A 19260-nucleotide genomic window follows, 5' to 3' on the forward strand; every position below is an offset into this window, starting at 1 on the left:
TCAGACAGTAATGGAGACAGAGTCAAACAGGCCGATGGCAGCCTTCTCTCCTGGCGCCCTTTACTATTGCTGCCAGTCAAGTCTGGACTGAGAAGACAAATTCTCTGATTCTGCCCCTCGCTGACAGAAGCAATCAGGACAGCCCACCGGACCCGGAATCCCTAGGGGACATTACCCAGTGATAATCCTAGACATGTAGGACTGGAAGGGACCTCAACGGGTCATCTAGTCCAGGCCCCTACACTCAAGGCAAACAGTTTCCAAAGTGGCTGCTGATTTAAAGGGTTTCAGGATGGGACACCGGGGCACCGGAATGAGGGGGACGAAGGGCCTTGGCCCCATCACTTTTAAAAGTTGGAGGGCTAAGTCCTCCCAATGTTTACCAGCCAGAAGGGCGAGCGGCGTGGAAGGGGGCAGAGAGGAGTGAATGGGGGCTCGGGGAGAAGGGGGGGGATGGGGCCTCAGGGGAAGGGGCCGTGTGAGGGTGGGCCTCAGGGGGAGGGGCGGTGCAGGCAGCGGCTTGGGGAGGAGGGGTGAGGTGGGTTTTCAGGGGCAGAGGCGGGGCAAGTCGGGGCCTTGGGGAAATGGGCAGTGCGGGGGGGGGGGGCCACAGTTCAGGCACTGGTGCCCCCCCACACACACACTTTTTGGAGCTTCTCCCCCTCCTGTTTGGATGCTGAGCTTCAGTCATTCAGGATCTGGCTTTTCACAGCCGCTGAGCACCTGCAACTCCAGTGGCAGAGCGTGGGAGCTGCGAGAGCTCAGCACCTCTTGAAATCTTGGCTGAGGTGAGTCCCAGGTTGGGGGCTGCAGCAGGTCAACTCTGCACCTTGGTAGAGGAACATGGGAACCACCAGATTGGATCAGAGCCGGGTCCATCTAGCCCAGTAGCCCATGGCCAGCACCAGATACTTCAGAAGAAGCTGTGAAAATCTCTCATGAGGGGGATATGGGATAATCTTCCCCTCACAGCCTGGGTCCCATCCTTATCTCTAACAGAGATTGGCTTCAACCCTGAGCCATGGGGGTCACTCTCCCTTCCAAAATGTGTGTTGTCATTAGGTATGGTAACTCTGGGTATTTTTGATACCCAAATAAATGTCCAATCCCTTTATGAATCTTGCTAAAGTTTTGGCCTCAACAAAATCCTGCAGCAGTGAGTTCCACAGTTTGATTACTTGTTTTGTGGGAAAGTAGTTCCTTGTATTGGTTTTTATTTGCCACCTTTTACTTTCCTTGCATGTCTCTTGTTCCTGTGTAATGAGAGGTAGAGCAGCTCCTGATTTCCCCTCTTTCTACCACCTACCATCTTACATATACATATAGAGTGAGACAAGGGGCGGGGGAGGTGATAAATTTTATTGGACCAACTTCTGTTGGGGAGAGCGACAAGCTATCGAGCTACATGGAGCAGATATTCAGGTCTGAGAAAGGTACTCGGGATGTCCCTACTAAATACAAGGTGGAACAGATAGTTTAGTGTGAGTAGTTTGCACCTGTTCAAAGGGACCATTCAAGGTGAACAGTCCAACAGAAGTTGGTCCAGTAAAAGATATTCGCTCCCCCACCTTGTCTCTCTAATATCCTGGGACTGACGGAGCTACAACGACATGGCACACACACATATAGGTTTTCAGGATGGTTGCACTAAGTGAGACTAAAGGCTGTCTGTAAAAACGACTGTGATGGTTCTCACGGCTCCCAGGACTGTCACCCTGTTACCCCCTGACTCCAGGATCCAATTTTTCATAAGAACGTCCCCGCACCAGGAGATGTCCCCGCACCAGGAGATGTCTCCTCTGTGAAAGGATCCAGACGGCCGCTCCCCACTCTGTGTTATCATGAGACAGTCTTTTGTCTCTGTTCATAGGCAGGGTAATCCTGTCTGTTGTAATGTTCCTTCATTGTTTGCAGTTGTCTCTGATGGTTTTCCATTGATAATCTTGGGCTGGAGCAAGGGTGGAGAACTGAGCCTGGCATTACATCCCTGGCTAACCAGGGCGGTGTGACGATGCCCTCCTGGAATGGCCATCACCAAGACACACTATGACCTGGTAACTAACTTCTACTCCAAGTCCATAAAACACACTGTCAATATCAATATGTTACTTGTTAACTATTACCCAGACATGCGTTTTGCAATGGTTATGAAGCTTGAGAAGTTACAAGCTTTCTGCACACACCTTACATGCTACTCCTTATGGGTAAATATTCCATAGACTTGTGTGTGGTGTAGTGAGTTTGTCAAGCCTGAGATGTGAGCTGTTTGCAAGGAACAGGGAACTCTTTGCCAGGGCCTCAGTGTCACAAGGACATTTGTAAATAACGTACAAAAGGAGAAATAATCAGATCAAACAAGTGAGAGGAGGAAAGGGTTAATTCTTTGCTGCTCTTCACCGCCTGAGCCAGTCACAGAGGCAGGTCCCTGGGGCTCTGTGCTGGCTCTGAGCCTCCCCTGGGATTCACAGGGCAGCAGTATAAATATCCCTGTACCTCAGCCCCGGTCAGTGCAGATTCCCCGCCGCCTGCAGCTCCCCGACCCAGTCACAGGCAGAGATTCCTCCTCCCCAGCTGGGGCCGGAGCCTGGTGAGTCGTTTGCATGGAATGAATCTGTGAAGGGGCGAATGGAAAGACATGAAACCTGTGAAATGTTTGAGCTGGGGTTGGATAGAATGGGGGTGCGTAACTCTGAGTGCAGGGGCAGGACGGGAGCTGGGGCACTGAGATAACGCTCTTGTGACCGCGCTGAGGTTCGGTGTTAGGAAGAGGTCACCAGGTTACCCTGATCCACTTCCACGGACGTCACTGGGGGTCTTGCTGCTGACCTCAGTGGGCTCTGGATTGGGCCATTCTTGGTTACATGACTGTTCAGAGTAAATCTACACAGGCCCTGTAATATTCTACACCCCAAATTCCGAGGCCTTCACTCAGGCAACACTTCCATTAACGCCATAAGGGCCCCAGGACTGGGTCTGTTCTGGTTGTCAGAAATTAGCTGGTTTCAAGGAGTATAGCTGTGAATGTCCGAACTGTAGGACCCAGGAGCAGCCGATTCTAAGGGCTGCTTTGATACCGATGTTCCAGCTTCTTAGGGTGAACAGATCTCCCTACTCTGAATACGGGACACCTGGTAAAATTACCCATATTCAAGCGAGTTCCACCGCAATCAATCAGAACTATACAGTACAAATGTTCAAATTAACAACAAGTTGACTGAGCCCCTGTTAAAAACAACTACGGTATAGTTGGATTCTTTTTAACTACCTTCTTCTCTTTAAGGCTTTAGGGTTCACACAGGGAGGGGTGACACACACAGCCCTACCTCCCCCCCACACACACATATGGGGAGAGCTCACACACACACACTCCTGTACACCTCTCTCACAGAGGGGGGGTTACCGACCAACCGACCTGACCCTCTCTCTCTGGCACGCTATGCCCTTCATGCCTGTCTGGGACCCTGGGATGGACCTGCCTCTTCTGCTACCTTGCGCCGTGTCTTTGCAAGGCAACCTGTGGGGGGGAGGGGGGATGCAAGGTCACATACCACCTCCCCCCCAGATTTCTGCCAGGGTCACACCAGAATGTGTGCAGCAGCAGCCTTTCAGCACAGAGCGGGAGGGAAGGGACAGGAGTTGCTTCCAGTTGCAGGGGAGTAGGAGGGACGGGGAAGGGATAAGAGCATACGATCGGCCAGATTGGGTCAGACCAAAGGTCCATCCAGCCCAGTATCCTGTCTACCGACAGTGGCCACTGCCAGGTGCCCCAGAAGGAATGAACAGAACAGGGAATCAGCATGTGACCCATCACCTGTCACCTAATCGCAGCATCTGACAAACAGAGGCTAGTTTGTGTCTAGTTTGCATATCAATTCCAGCTCAGCAGTCTCTCGTTGGAGTCTGTTTTTGAAGTTTTTCTGTTTTAAGATAGCCACCCGCAGGTCTGTCATAAAACAGACTCCAACGAGAGACTGCTGAGCTGGAATTGATATGCAAACTAGACACAATCATTTCAGGATTGAATAAGGACTGGGAATGGCTGAGCCTTTGCAAACATTGAATCTAGCTCCCCTTGTAAGTATTTTCACACTTGCTTCTTATCAAACTGTCTGTACTGAGCTATCTTGATTATCACTTCAAAAGTTTTTTTTCGCTTACTTAATTGGCCTCTCAGAGTTGGTAAGACAACTCCCACCTGTTCATGCTCTCTGTATGTGTGTGTATATATATCTCCCCAATATATGTTTCACTCTATATGCATCCGAAGAAGTGGGTTGTAGCCCACGAAAGCTTATGCTCTAATAAATTTGTTAGTCTCTAAGGTGCCACAAGTACTCCTGTTCTTTTTGTAGTATGAGAGTGTTTCTGGATTTACGGTCACACACGACAGGCAGTTGTCACACAATGAAGTTTTTGATGGTATCTATGATTCTCTCAACAAATGCATTCCAGTCCTAGCTGACACTACAGTTCTCACTGATTTTCTCTTTTGCTGTGAGTTACAGGAAAATGAATAGAAGATCCAAGTGATAGTACATGATGCCAGCTGACAATCACACTGTTTTTGACCCTGTTAGTTACATCCTGACCGGCATCCCGGGTACGGAGGAGTCTCATTTCTGGATTGCCATCCCCTTCTGTCTGATTTACGTTGCATCACTTTTTGGTAACTCTCTCCTACTATTCATCATACTAACAGAACAAAGCCTCCATGAGCCCATGTATCTATTCGTGTCCATGCTGGCCGCTGCTGATCTGCTGTTATCTACCACTACGGTGCCCAAGATGCTGGCTGTATTCTGGTTTAGAGCGGGAGAAATTTCTTTTGCTGCCTGCCTGACCCAGATGTTTTTCATCCATGTCAGTTTTATTGCCGAGTCGGCCATCCTGCTGGCCATGGCGTTTGATCGGTACGTTGCCATCTGCGACCCCCTGAGATATACCGCTGTGCTAACCAAGTCTGTGATTGGGAAGATGGGGCTGGCAGTTGTCACAAGAAGTTTCTGTATCATTTTTCCTCTCATTGTTCTCATGAAGCAGCTGAAGTTCTGCAGAACCAACCTCCTGCCTCACGCCTATTGTGAGCATATGATCCTAGCCCGGCTGGCCTGCAATGACATCACAGTCCACGTCTGGTATGGTGTAGCTGTGGCTATTTTAGTAATTGGTTTAGATATTGTACTCATTGCTGTATCATATGGGTTGATCCTCAGGGCCGTCTTCCTGCTCCCCTCCAAGGAAGCCCGGCTCAAGGCTCTCCGCACCTGCGGCTCCCATGTCTGTGTCATACTGATGTTCTACGTGCCGGCTGTTTTCTCCTCTTTAGCACACCAGTTTGGGCACATCATCCCAGGTTATATTGTCAACCTACTGGCCAACCTCTATGTGCTCATTCCCCCCATGTTAAACCCCATTGTTTATGGCGTGACAACAAAAGAGATCCTGAAACGGGTGATCAATGTGTTTTATCGATGCTGCAGCAGAAGCTCCCTGCTGAGCTAAAAGAGGCAACAGAAAATGCTTTGGGACTTGGAAATTAAAGCCAGGTTTTCATTGGAACTCTAGGGGTGTTTTTACTATGTACTTACACTGTGTGAGCTCAAAAGCTGGTCTCTCTCGCCAACAGAACTTGGGTCCAATGAAAGCTATTTACTCCCCCACTTCGTCTGTCTAGTATCCTGGGACTGACATGGCTACAACAGCACTGTGCACTGCCACAGAAGGCAGCCAGACCGAGTGAGTCTTGTTCTAAGTTGAAGGGAAATAGGAAAACAAGAAAGAACAAAGGTAAACATCAGCATGAGAGAGAGCACCGTGTGTGTATCTCCTGTCTGACAAGCTGCATCTGAGCTGGACTCTTAATGGCAACAGAAAGCAGCAGCCAAGGGGGCCATGCCAAAGGCCAGTGAGAAGTGCACTGGGCTGCACATTGAGAGACAGGGTCTCTAGTCTTGGTTCTGCCACCGACCTGCTGTGTCACCTTGGGTTACTTTCTTTCCTTCTCAAACTCCTAAATCCTTCACAGGGTCATTGCTTTGCCGGCCTCAGTCCCCCATTCCGTAGCCAAGGCCTGCGTCCCATGGACCTTGTGTTTTGCTGCCTTATGACACATTTTGCATGGATGAGCCCGGCTTCCCCAGGCTGATCTCGCACTCTTCCCTACACTCGGGGCTTCGTAGGGGTGGCTGGGTGGGAGAGAGATCGGGGGTGCTGTGGCCTGGTGCATTGGGCGAGCGGCTCATTTACACGTGCTCTTCAGTCCTCCCGACTGTGGGAGAGAGAGGGAGAATAGAATCATGTGTGTGTGATAAGCTGTGTCTTACTCTGTGCTAAAGGAATGTTTTGATGCTGAGGATAACATGACGACTCCTTCTGGGGCTTGGAGGCTTGTTTGACCTTCTGCTAACATCACACAACATCCAGCAGAAATGCTGTGGGAATCTTTTTTCCTTTTATACTCACCTTCCATTCCTGCAGCTGTTGAGAAGAAATGTCTCATAAGAACATAAGAACGGTATATACTGGGTCAGGCCAAAGGTCCACCTAGCCCAGTGTCCCGTTTTCCGACAGTGGCCAGTGCCAGGTGCTTCACGGGGGTGAACAGAACAGGACAATCATCAAGTGATCCATCCCCTCTCATCCCATCCTGGATTCTGGCGGTCAGAGGTTTTGGGACACCAGCAGCATGGGTTTGCACCCCCAATCATCTCAGCTTATAGCCATTGATGGACCTATCCTCCATTAACTTATCTAATTCTTTTTTTAATCCTTTGGCCATCACAACATCCCCTGGCAATGACTTCCACAGGTTAGCTCTGTGCTCCATGAAAAAATACTTTCTCTTGTATTTATTAAATATACTGTCTATTTATTTCATCAGGTAACCCTTGGCTTTTGCATTGTGTGCATAAGTAAATAACATTTCTCTATTCACTTTCTCCACAACAGTCATGATTTTATAGACCTCTGTCATATCCTCCCTTAGTTGTCTCTTTTCTAAGCTGAACAATCCAAGTCCTTTTAGTCTCTCCTCAGATGGAAGCCATTCTATACCCTTAATCATCTTTGTTACCCTTCTCTGACCCTTTCCAAATTATACTATGTCCTTTTTGAGGTGGGGCTACCAGCAGTGGGCACACTGTTGAAGGTGTGGGTGTTCCATGGATTTATATAGTGGCAGTATAACATTTTCTATCCATTTCCTTATGGTTCTTAACAATCCGTTAGCCCTTTTGACCACTGCTGTGCATAGAGCGGAAGTTTTCAAAGAACTACCCATGACGATTCCACAATCTGTTTATTGGGTGGTATCAGCTAATTTAGACCCCATCCTTACATATGTGTAGTTAGGATGATTTTTTCCAGTGTGCATCATTTTGCACTTATCAATGCTGAATTTCATCGGCCATTTCTTTGCCCAGTCATCCAGTTTTGTGAGATCCCTTTGTAACTTTTCTCAGTCAACTTTGGATTTAACTATCTTGAATAATTGTGTATCCTTGCAAACTTTGCTACTTCACTGTTCACTCCCTTTTCCGGATCATTAAGGAATGTGTTGAACAGCACTGGTCCCAGTACAGATCCATGGGGGACCCCGCTGTTTACCTTACTCTATTGTGAAAACGGACCATTAATTCCTACCCTTTGTTTCGAAGATTAGGGTTGGAAGGGACCTCAGGAGGTCATCTAATCCAATCACCTGCTCAAAGCAGGACCAACCCCAACTAAATCATCCCAGCCAGGGCTTTGTCAAACCAGGCCTTATAAACCTCTAAGGATAGAGATTTTACCACCTCCCCAGGTATCCCCTTCCAGTGCTTCACCTCCCTCCTAGTGAAATATTTTTTCCTAATATCCAACCTAGACCTCCCCCACTGCAACTTGAGACCATTGCTCCTTGTCCTGTCATCTGCCACCACTGAGAACAGCCGAGCTCCATCGTCTTTGGAACCCGCTTTCAGGTAGTTGAAGGCTGCTATCAAACCAGCCACTCCTCATAAATCATGTGCCCCAGCCCCCTAATCATTTCTGTTGCTCTCCGCTGGATTCTCTCCAATTTGTCCACATCTGTTCTGTAGTGGGAGGCCCAAAATTGGACCCATTACTCCAGATGTGCCCTTACCAGTGCCGAATAGAGGGGAATAATCACTTCCCTCGATCTGCTAGCAATGCTCCTACTAAAGCAGCCCAATATGCCGTTAGCCTTCTTGGAAACAAGGGCACACTGCTGACTCATATTCAGCTTCTCGTCCACTGTAATCCCCAGGTCCTTTTCTGCAGAACTGCCGCTTAGCCAGTCTGTCCCCAGCCTGTAGCGTTGCATGGGATTCTTACGTCCTAAGGGAAGGACTCTGCACTTGTCCTTGTTGAACCTCATCAGATTTCTTTTGGCCCAATCCTCTAATTTGTCTAGGTCACTCTGGACCCTACTCCTCCACCGTATCTACCTCTCCCCCCAGCTTAGTGCTATCTGCAAACTTGCTGAGGGTGCAATCCATCCCATGATCCAGATCATTAATGAAGATGTTAAACAAAACCAGCCCCAGGACAGACACCTGGGGCACTCCGCTTGATACCAGCTGCCACCTAGACATTGATCCGTTGATCACTACCCATTGAGCCCAACGATCTAGCCAGCTTTATATTCACCTTATAGTCCATTCATCCAATCCATACTTTTTTAACTTGCTGGGTAGAATACTGTGGGAGACCGTATCAAAAGCTTTTCTAAAGTCAAGATATCTAAAGCCACTAGCTGTCACCTACAGCCCCCAAATAAACCTCTCCAGTGCATCATCAAGGATCTACAACCTATCCTGAAGAACGATCCCTGATTCTCACAGACCTTGGGAGACAGGCCAGTCCTCGCTTACAGACAGCCCCCCAACATGAAACAAATACTCACCAGCAACTACACACCACACAACAAAAACACTAATCCAGGAACCAAACCCTGCAACAAACCCCGGTGCCAACTCTGTCTGCATATCTATTCAAGGGACACCATCACAGGAACTAACCACATCAGCCACACCATCAGGGGTTGTTTACCTGCACATCTACCAATGTGATATATGCCATCATGTGCCAGTAATGCCCCTCTGCCATGTACATTGGCCAAACCGGACAGTCTCTACGCAAAAGAATAAATGGACACAAATCTGACATCAGGAATTACAACATTCAAAAACCAGTAGGAGAACACTTCAGCCTCCCTGGTCATTCAATAACAGACTTAAAAGTGGCAATTCTTCAACAAAAAAACTTCAAAAACAGACTCCAACGAGAAACTGCAGAACTGGAATTAATTTGCAAACTGGACACCATCAAATTAGGCCTGAATAAAGACTGGCAATGGATTGTGTGACGTTTCAATCTATGTGATTTTATGAAAGTATGCTGATGAGTGTGAATATAATGTAACTAAAATATGCTTCACGCAAAAGGTCTCTTGTTAGGTATCATTACAAAGCTTATAATCTACTGAGTGTGCTCATCCTATTTGTATAAATGTATCACTCTTGTATCTGAAACTAGAAATATGAAATATAACTCTGAGGTCTTATTGTAGTTATGCAAAGTGTGGGCCATTAATGGTGATTATTTTATTTATTTATTTATTTATTTATTTATTTGGAATCTTAATGTCTCCCATTAACCAGGACAATTGACTGTAGATGGCTCTGTTTACTTGTAAGTCTTGTAAGTCTTCCTGTATATGTGTGTGCTGGCAAGTGAGTAATGAAGTCTTACAGTGACATGTGATCATGTCACCTGAACTGGAATCCATCTTTAACCTGGTGCTTTTCCATTGAGAAGGAGGGGTGGGAACCCAGAGAGGGACAAAGGATCCCTGCCTTATGCAAAAGATATATAAGTGAATGGAACAGAACAAAGGGGGCTGCAGTCATGAGAAATCCCCTAGCTACCACCTGAGCTGTAACAAGGACGGTACCAGGGGAAAGGATTGTGCCCAGACTAGGAAGGCGTCCAGTCTGTGATAGAAGCTTATTGAAACATCTCTGAGGGTGAGATTTTATCTGTATTCAGTTTTCTTACTGTATTAGGCATAGACCTGCGTGTTATATTTTATTTTGCTTGGTAATTCACTTTGTTCTGCCTGTTACTAATTGGAATCACTTAAATCCTACTTTCTGTATTTAATAAAATCACTTTTTACTTATTAATTAACCCAGAATATGTATTAATACCTGGGGGAGCAAACAGCTGTGCATATCTCTCTATCAGTGTTATAGAGTGTGAACAATTTATGAGTAAAACGGATTTATTTGGGGTTTGGACCCCATCGGGAGTTGAGCATCTGAGTGTTAAAGACAGGAACACTTCTTAACCTGCTTTCAATTAAGCCTGAAGCTGTTAGGGGATGTGGTTCAGACCTGGGTCTGGGCTTGCAGCAGGCTAATGGGTCTGGCTCAAACCAGGCAGGGCACTGAAGTCCCAAGCTGGGAAGGCAGGGAAAGCAGGGGTAGAAGTAGTCTTGGCACATCAGTGCGCAGTTTCCAAGGGGGTTTCTGTGATCCAACCCGTCACAGATGGGTCATTACAAAACCTAATTTTACCTTACTAATTTCCCCCTATGGTTACTCACATCTTCTTGTCAACTGTTTGAAATGGGCCACTCTCATTACCACTACGAAAGTGATTTTTCCTCCCTTGGTATTCTACTGATAATTAAATTGTCTCATTAGACTGACCCCCCCACCTGGTAAGGCAACTCCCATCCTTTTATATGCTGTGTATAAATATACCTGCTACTGTGTTTTCCACTCCATGCATCTGATGAAGTGGGTTCTAGCCCATGAAAGCTTATGTCCAAATAACTTTGTTAGTCTCTAAGGTGTAACAAGGACTCCTCGTTGTTTTTGCTGATACAGACTAACACGACTACCCCTCTGAAAGATATATCTCATCCACCACTTTCCCCAAATCCACAGAGCCAGTTATCTCATTATTGAAGGCAATCAGGTTGGCCAGGCTGTGCCCCCGGTCTCTCACAATGCTTTGCTATTGACCAGCAGGAAACCCCCCCAGGTGTTATCACTCAGCACAACTGCATGTGGAGCCCCACACCACACCCAGCTAGATTGCATGAATGCTCCCAGAGCCACTCATGAATCACACAGGGAAAGGGACCAGCCAGATCCCCCCAGCTCCCAGCCTTCCACCTCAGGAATATACTGTCTTGTACTGCTCAAGATGAGCAGTGCAAATTTATTAATTGGTTCACCACTTCATCAATGGAAAGTGGACAGTTTTGCCACACACTTCATACAAACTCAATGGTAAAGATAAACAGTAAAACAAATATATTGACAACAAAAGATAGATTTTAAGTAATATTAAGTGATAGGCAAAAAGTCAGATTGGTTACCAAAATAAAATAAAATATAAGCACACTGCCTAAATTCTCAACCCAAATAGACTGGGCAACGTCTAAATTAAGCAGTTTTTTCTCACCCCACTGGATATTGCAGTTCATAATACACAGATCATAGAATCGCACAATCATAGAATATCAGGGTTGGAAGAGATCTCAGGAGGTCATCTAGTCCAATCCCCTACTCAAAGTTGGACCAAGACCAACTAAATCAACTCAGCCAGGGCTTTGTCAAGCCTGACCTTAAAAACTTCTAAGGAAGGAGATTCCACCACCTCCCTAGGTAACCCATTCCAGTGCTTCACCACCCTCCTAGTGAAATAGTGTTTCCTAATATCCAACCTAGACCACTGCGACTAGGGACCATTGTTCCTTATTCTGTCATCTGGAACCACTGAGAACAGTCTAGATCCTTCCTCTTTGGAACCCCCTTTCAGGTAGTTGAAGGCTGCTATCAAATCCCCCCTCATTCTTCTCTTATGCAGACTAAATAATCCCAGTTCCCTCAGCCTGTCCTCATAAATCATGTGCTCCAGCCCCCTAATCATTTTTGTTGCCCTCTGCTGGACTCTTGCCAATTTTTCCACATCCTTCTTGTAGTGTGGGCCCAAAATTGGACACAGTACTCCAGATGAGGCCTTACCCATGCTGAATAGAGGGGGATGATCATGTCCCTCGATCTGCTGGCAATTCTCCTACTTATACAGCCCATCCTTGAAAACGTTTTCACCCTTGAAACCTGGGCCAGTCCCCTCTGTGGGCATCTTCATTCTTCTCAGTGTCCTTGTTTCTTGTAGCATAGGTGGGGGCAGGAGAAAGGCCAAGCATGGGGCCCCTGTGTCCTGTTTTATACCCTCAGTCCCATGTGTTTGGAGAGCACAAGTCCAGGCATGTCTGGGGGGCATTGGTGAGTCTCCAGCAGGCAAGGTTGAGCAATTCCCCTGGTGTGGCGTCATACCGGTGAGTCATTGAATTGTAGCTCCCTTGCTGTACAATGGCTATTGATGGGCTATTTCACACCCTGCCCATGTGTTGGTTACTTTCCTTGTTGTTGTCTCTGGGGAGCTAATATCTGGCTGATTCCCCAACTTACAGCATGTTTTAGTCCCAACCATACAACACAATTCTCTTAACTTCATATGCACAAAAGAGCTACATATTTAGCTAGAACAGTGGCTTTCAGCAGTTCATAACCTTTCCCTTGATAGCTCACATGGCATGATTTTTATGGAAGATCACAATTAAATATAAATGAGGAATATGGGGGTTACAGGATGCTCCCTCAATGTATAAAATGCCGCAAAATCCACACAGGCTCTGAATCAGGACTGTGACTCAGGACATCTGGGTTTTATCCCCAAGCTCTGCCAAGGGCCTGCTAGAGAACCTTGCTCCACCACCCATAGATCTGTGATCACAGCAGCAAGAACAAGACTAAAAATTGCACCACAGTGAAACAAACCCAGGCCCCCCACACTCCGGCTCTCCTTTGCCCTCCCTGAGCCTCACGAAGCATGACTGACAGCAGAGAGATCACCCTCGCCTGCCCAGTGATCGCCGCCAACCCCCGCATCATCCGAGTCACGGTGGAAACCCCCACGGTGAAGAAGGCGTTTGTGGGGAAGCCAGAGGGCCCTGTACCCCGACTCTGCAGTCAGCCGTGACTCTCAGCCAGCGTGTAAATCAGCAGGTTTATTTGTCGAAGGAACAGAATGTAGAACAGAACTTGTTAGCACAGAAATCAGTGACTTTCAGCAAACTCCACCTTGGGAGGACTCCAGGCCGGACACCCCAGACTCCCCTCCCTCTGAGTCCCCCACAACAGATTGCCCAGCTTCCAGGGGCCTGACTTCCAACACACCTGCTGCTCCTCCTCCTGGTCTTTGTCTCACTTCCTGGGCAAAGTGTCACCTGGTCGCATCCCCCTTCTGGGTCTCAGGTAATGAAGGGCGTCGGCCATCACTTATGTGCAGGCAGCTGGAGCCGCCTCACCTGGCCCTGAAGGCCTCAGCAAAAGTCACACACCCATATTCCTACCACCTAGGCATTGGTGCAGCACACGGGGAAACTGAGGCATACACAGTATTCATGCAAAACTTTAAGACTCAAATAGGCTCGCGTACAACATAATAAGGAGGAAAAACCCACTTTGTCAGAGGTGTGTTCTAGCGCCTAAGGGCCCTGTAAACCGACCCAAAAGACCTGTGGTCCCTGATGCCCAGACAGTAATGGAGGCAGAGTCAAACAGGCCGATGGCAGCCATCTCTCCTGGCGCCCTTTACTATTGCTGCCAATCAAGTCTGTGCTGAGAAGACAAATTCTCTGACTCAGCCCCTCACTGACAGAAGCAATCAGGACAGCCCATCTGGTGGCTCCGGTCAGCACCTCTGACCGGGCCATTAAAAATCTGAATGGCGGTGCAGCAGGGTTAAGGCAGGCTCCCTGCCTACGCTGGCTCTGCAGGGCTTCCAGAAGCCGCCAGCATTTCCGGCCACAGGCAGGGGGTGGCCAGGGGGCTCCCTGCATTCTCCCCTCCCCAAGCCCCAGCTCCATAGCTCCCATTAGCCGGGAACCGTGGCCAATGGGAGCTGTGGGGTTGGCGCCTCTGGACTGGGACAGTAGACACCAGGCAGAGCCTCCTGGCTGTGCCTCCGCCTAGGAGACAGAGGGACATGGGCCGTCTGCGGTAAGCGCCGCCCGCACCCCAAAACTTGTCCTGCACTTCAACCCCCTACCTCAGCCCAGAGTCCCCTCCCATACTCCAAGCCCTTCATTCCTGGCCCCACCCCGGAGCCTGCACCCCCAGCCAGAGCCCTCACCTCCTTCTGCACCTCCAACCAGCTGCCATGACCGGTGAAAATGAGCGAGTGAGCAAGGGCGGGGGAGAGCGAGTGAGGGAGGGAGCAGGGATGGAGGGAGTGGGGGGCGGGGCCTCAGAGAAGGGGAGGGGCAGGGCAAGGGTGTTCAGTTCTCCGCAATCGGAAAGTTGGCATCCCTATCCGCCGCTCCTGTTTGGATGCTGAGCTTCAGTCATCCAGGGTCTGGATTTTCACAGCTGCTGAGCTCCCGCCACTCCAGTGGCAGAGAGTGGGAGCTGCGAGTGCTCAGCACCTCTTGAAATCTTGGCTGAGGTGTGTCCCAGGTGGGGGCTAGAGAAAAGAGGCCTCCCAAATCAGCAGCTCACTTTTGGAAAGTGCCAGCTCCATTCGTGCTTAAACATCAATTCTCACAGTACATAGGGGCTGTGCAGCAGGTCAACTCTGCTCCTTGGTAGAGGAACATGGGAACCACCAGACTGGATCAGAGCCGGGTCCATCTAGCCCAGTAACCTGTCTCCAGCAGTGGCCAGCACCAGATGCTTCAGAAGAAGCTGTGAGAATCTCTCAGGAGGGGGATATGGGATAATCTTCCCCTCACACCCTGCGTCCCATCCTTATCTCTAACAGAGATTGGCTTAAACACCGAGCCATGGGGGTCACTCTCCCTTCCAAAACGTGTGTGGTCATTAACTCTGGTAACTCTGGGTGCTTTTGATACCAAGAAAAATGTCCAAACCCTTTTTGAATCTTGCTAAGGTTTTGGCTTCAACAAAATCCTGCAGCGGTGAGTTCCACAGTCTAATTACTTGTTTAGTGGGAAAGTATTTCCTTGTTTTTATTTGCCACCTTTCACTTCCGTGCATGTCCCTTGTTTTAGTGTAGTGAGAGGAAGAGCAGCTCCTGATTCCCCCTCTCTCTACCACCTACTGTCTTACATATACACAGAGAGAGAGACAAGTTGGGGGCAAGATATCTTTTATTGGACCAATTTCTGGTCTAGCTTTCGAGCTACATGGAGCAGTTCTTCAGGTGTGGGAAAGGTACTCAGAGTGTCCCAGCTATAACAAGGTGGATCAGATAGTTTAGTGTGAGTAGTTTGCACCTATTCTAAGAGACCATTCAAGGTGAACAGGCAGAAGTTGGTCCAATAAAAGATATTCCCTCCCCTACCTTGTCTCTCTAATATCCTGGGACTGATGGATCTACAACGACATGGCACACACACATATAGGTTTTCAGGATGTTTGGACTAAGTGAGACTAAAGGCAGTCTGTGTAAAAATGACTGTGATGGCACTCGAGGCTCCCAGGTCTCTGAGTCACCTCGTTACCCCCTGACTCAGCGATGGGGTACTATCCTCAACAGCCCTGTCTTTGCCTTGCATGCGAACAATGGGTGCGCCCCCATCTCTGAACCCCTGTGAATCGGTACCCTGTGATATCCTGCCCCTGACACTGGCTACTCACAGGAATTCAGGTTCTCTGCCCCAAAAGGAGCAGCGTATCCCAGTTTACCAATTTCAACGTAAATCACCACACCTGTATTACACATGGCGCTTGTGAGCACTTTTAATAAAACAGAAGTTGGTTTATTTAAGAAGAATTGACAATTAACTAGAAACGAGAGAGTCAGGGAAACAAATGGTTACAATAGAACATCACGAAATGAGAACTTGGGTCAATAGAACCCTTTCCTAGGTAATATATTAGGTTCCAACCACCCCACCCGCCCCCCAAGTTTAGTGTATTGCAGAGCTGGCTGGAGTCACAAAAACCAGGAACCAAGTTTTCCCCACACCACAAGATGTCTCCTCAGTGAAAGGATCCAGAGGGCCTCTCCCCTCTCTTTGTTATTCCGAAACAGACTTTTGTCTCTGTTCATAGGCAGGGCAATCCCATGTGTTGTGATGTTCCCTCATTTACCTCCAAGTGGTGTTGATTGTTTGCAGTTGTCTCCGATGGTTTTCCATTTATCATCTTGGGATGGAGCGAGGCTGGAGAACTGAGCCTGGCATTACATCCCCAGCTAACCAGGGTGGGGTGACGACGCCCTCCTGGAATGGCCATCACCTAGACACACTGCCCTGGTGACTAACTTGGGGGGAGGGATAGCTCAGTGGTTTGAGCATTGGCCTGCTAAACCCAGGGTTGTGAGTTCAATCCTTGAAGGGGCCATTTGGGTATCTGGGGCAAAATCAGTACTTGGTCCTGCTAGTGAATGCAGGGGGCTGGACTTGATGACCTTTCAAGGTCCCTTCCAGTTCCAGGAGGTGGGATATCTCCATTTATATAAAAAAAACTTCTACTCCAACTCCACAAAGCTCACTGTCAATATCAATATGTTATTCCTTAACTAACTAAAATTAATGCGTGGGTGATTTTTTCCACGACAACCCAGACATGTGTTTTGCAATGGTTATGAAGCTTGACAAGTTATGAGCTTTCTGCACACACCTTACATGCTACTCTTCATGGGTAAACATTCCATAGACCTGTGTGTGGTGTAGTGAGTTTGTCAGGCCTGAGATGTGAGCTGTTTGCAATGAACAGGGCAGTATTTCCCGGGGACCTCAGTGTCACAAGGACCTTTCTAAATAATGTACAAATGATCAGAAAAAACAAGTGAGAGGAGGAAAGGGTTAATTCTCTGCTGCTCTTCCTCACCTGAGCCAGTCACAGAGGCCAGGTCCCTGTGGCTCTGTGCTGGCTCTGAGCCCCCCCTGGGATTCACAGGGCAGCGGTATAAATATCCCTGTACCTCAGCCCTGGTCAGTGCGGATTCCCCGCCGCCTGCAGCTCCCCGACCCGGTCACAGGCAGAGATTCCTCCTCCCTAGCTGGGGCTGGAGCCTGGTGAGTCGTTTGCATGGAATGAGTCTGTGAAGGGGCGAATGGAAACACATGAAACCTGTGCAATGTTTGAGCTGGGGTTGGATAGAATGGGGGTGCGTAACTCTGAGTGCAGGGGCAGGACGGGAGCCGGGGCACTGAGATAATGCTCCTGTGACTGCGCTGAGGTTCAGTGTTAGGAAGAGGTCACTGGGTTACCCTGATCCACTTCCACGGACGTCACTGGGGGTCTTGCTGTTGAACTCAGTGGGCCCTGGACTGGGCCATTCTTGGTTACATCACTTTTCAGAATAAACCTCATTGGAAATCTGCTCAGGCCCTGTAAGATTCTGTACCCCAAATCCTGAGGTCTTCACTGAGGCAAAACTTCCATTAACTCCATAAGGACCCCAGGACTGGGTCTGTTCCGGTTGGCAGAAATTAGCTGGTTTCAGGGAGCATAACTGTGAATGTCCGAACTGTAGAACACACGAGCAACGAATTATAAGGGCTGCTTTGATAACCAATGTTCCACCTACTTAGGGTGATCATATCTCCCTATGCTGAATACGGGACACCTGGTAAAATTACTCGTATTCAAGCAAGTTCAACAGTAATGAATCAGAACTATGCAGGACAAACTTTCAAATTAACATCAAATAAACTTAATTCCCATTAAAAAAAGTACAACGTAGTTGGATTCTTTTTATTTACCTTCTGCTCTTTAAGCTTTAGGGTTCACACAGGGAGGGGTGACACACACAGCCCTACCCCCCCCCCCCCCACACACACAGACGGGGAGAGCTCACACACACACACACTCTCGTACACTTCTCACAGGGGGGGGGGGGCGTGACCGACCAACCGACCTGACCCTCCCTGTCCAGAAAGCTCCGCCCTCCATGCCTGGCTGGGCCCCTGGGATGGACCCGCCTCTCCTGGTACCTTGCGCCGTGTCTTCCTGAGGCAACATGTGGGGGGCATGGAAGATCACATACCCCCCCAGATTTCTGCCAGGGTTCACACCAGAATCTGGTCAGCAGCAGCCTTTCGGCACAGTGTGGGAGGGAAGGGATGGGAGCTACTTCCAGCCACAGGGGAGGAGGAGGGAGGAAAGGGATAAGAACATAAGAACAGTCATACTGGGTCAGACCAAAGGTCCATCTAGCCCTGTATCCTGTCTTCCGACAGTGGCCGATGCCAGGTGCCCCAGAGGGAATGAACAGACCAGTCTCTGGCAAACAGGCTAGGGACACCATCCCTGCCCATCCTGGCTAACAGCCATTGATGGACCTATCCTCCGTGAACTTCTCTAGTTCTTTTTTGAACCCTGTTATAGTCTTGGCCTTCACAACATCCCCTGGCAAAGAGTTCCACAGGTTGACTGTGCGTTGTGGGAAGAAATACTTCCTTGCGTTTGTTTTAAACCTGCTGCCTATTCATTTCATTTGGTGACCTCTAGTTCTTGTGTTATGAGAATAAGTAAATAACACTTTCTTATTTAGCAACAGAGGGTCCTGTGGCACCTTTAAGACTAACAGACTATTCTGTTAGTCTTAAAGGTGCCACAGGACCCTCTGTTGCTTTTTACAGATTCAGACTAACACGGCTACCCCTCTGATACTTTCTTATTTACTTTCTCCACACCAGTCATGATTTTATAAACCTCTATCATATCCCCCCTTAGTCATTGCTTTTCCAAGCTGAAAAGTCCCAGTCTTATCAATATCTCCTCATACGGAAGCCGTCCCTTACCCCTACTCATTTTTATTGCCATTTTCTGTACCTTTTCCAATTCCAATATATCATTTTTTGATATGGGGCGAGCACATCCGCACACAGTATTCAAGTTGTGGGCGTACCATTGATTTATATAGAGGCAATATGATATTTTCTGTCTTATTATCTATCCCTTTCTTAATTGTTCCCAACATTCTGTTCACTTTTTTGGCTGCTGTTGCACATTGAATGGACATTTTCAGAGTACTATCCACAATGACTCAGAGATCCCTCTCTTGAGTGGAAACAGATAATTTAGACCCCATCGTTTTATAGGTATAGTTAGGATTATGTTTTCCAAAGTGCATTACATTGCATTTATCAACATTGAATTCCATCTTACATTTTTTTGTCTAATCACACAGTTTTGAAAGATCCTTTTGTAGCTCTTCACAGTCTGCCTGGAACCTAATTATCTTGAGTAGTTTTGTATCATC

General features: G+C 48.1%; 1 protein-coding gene across 1 annotated transcript; it reads left to right on the plus strand.

Moving 5' to 3' along the window:
• The first annotated feature begins 4536 nt into the window (after positions 1–4536).
• LOC135883138 (olfactory receptor 52B2-like) lies at positions 4537–5502 on the plus strand. Its single transcript, XM_065410201.1, has one exon. It carries the CDS (start codon positions 4537–4539, stop codon positions 5500–5502), a length of 966 nt encoding a protein of 321 aa, XP_065266273.1.
• The last annotated feature ends 13758 nt before the right edge of the window (positions 5503–19260 follow it).

This window comes from Emys orbicularis, chromosome 1, assembly GCF_028017835.1.
Source record: "Emys orbicularis isolate rEmyOrb1 chromosome 1, rEmyOrb1.hap1, whole genome shotgun sequence".
In the NCBI taxonomy this organism is placed as follows: Eukaryota; Metazoa; Chordata; order Testudines; family Emydidae; genus Emys; species Emys orbicularis.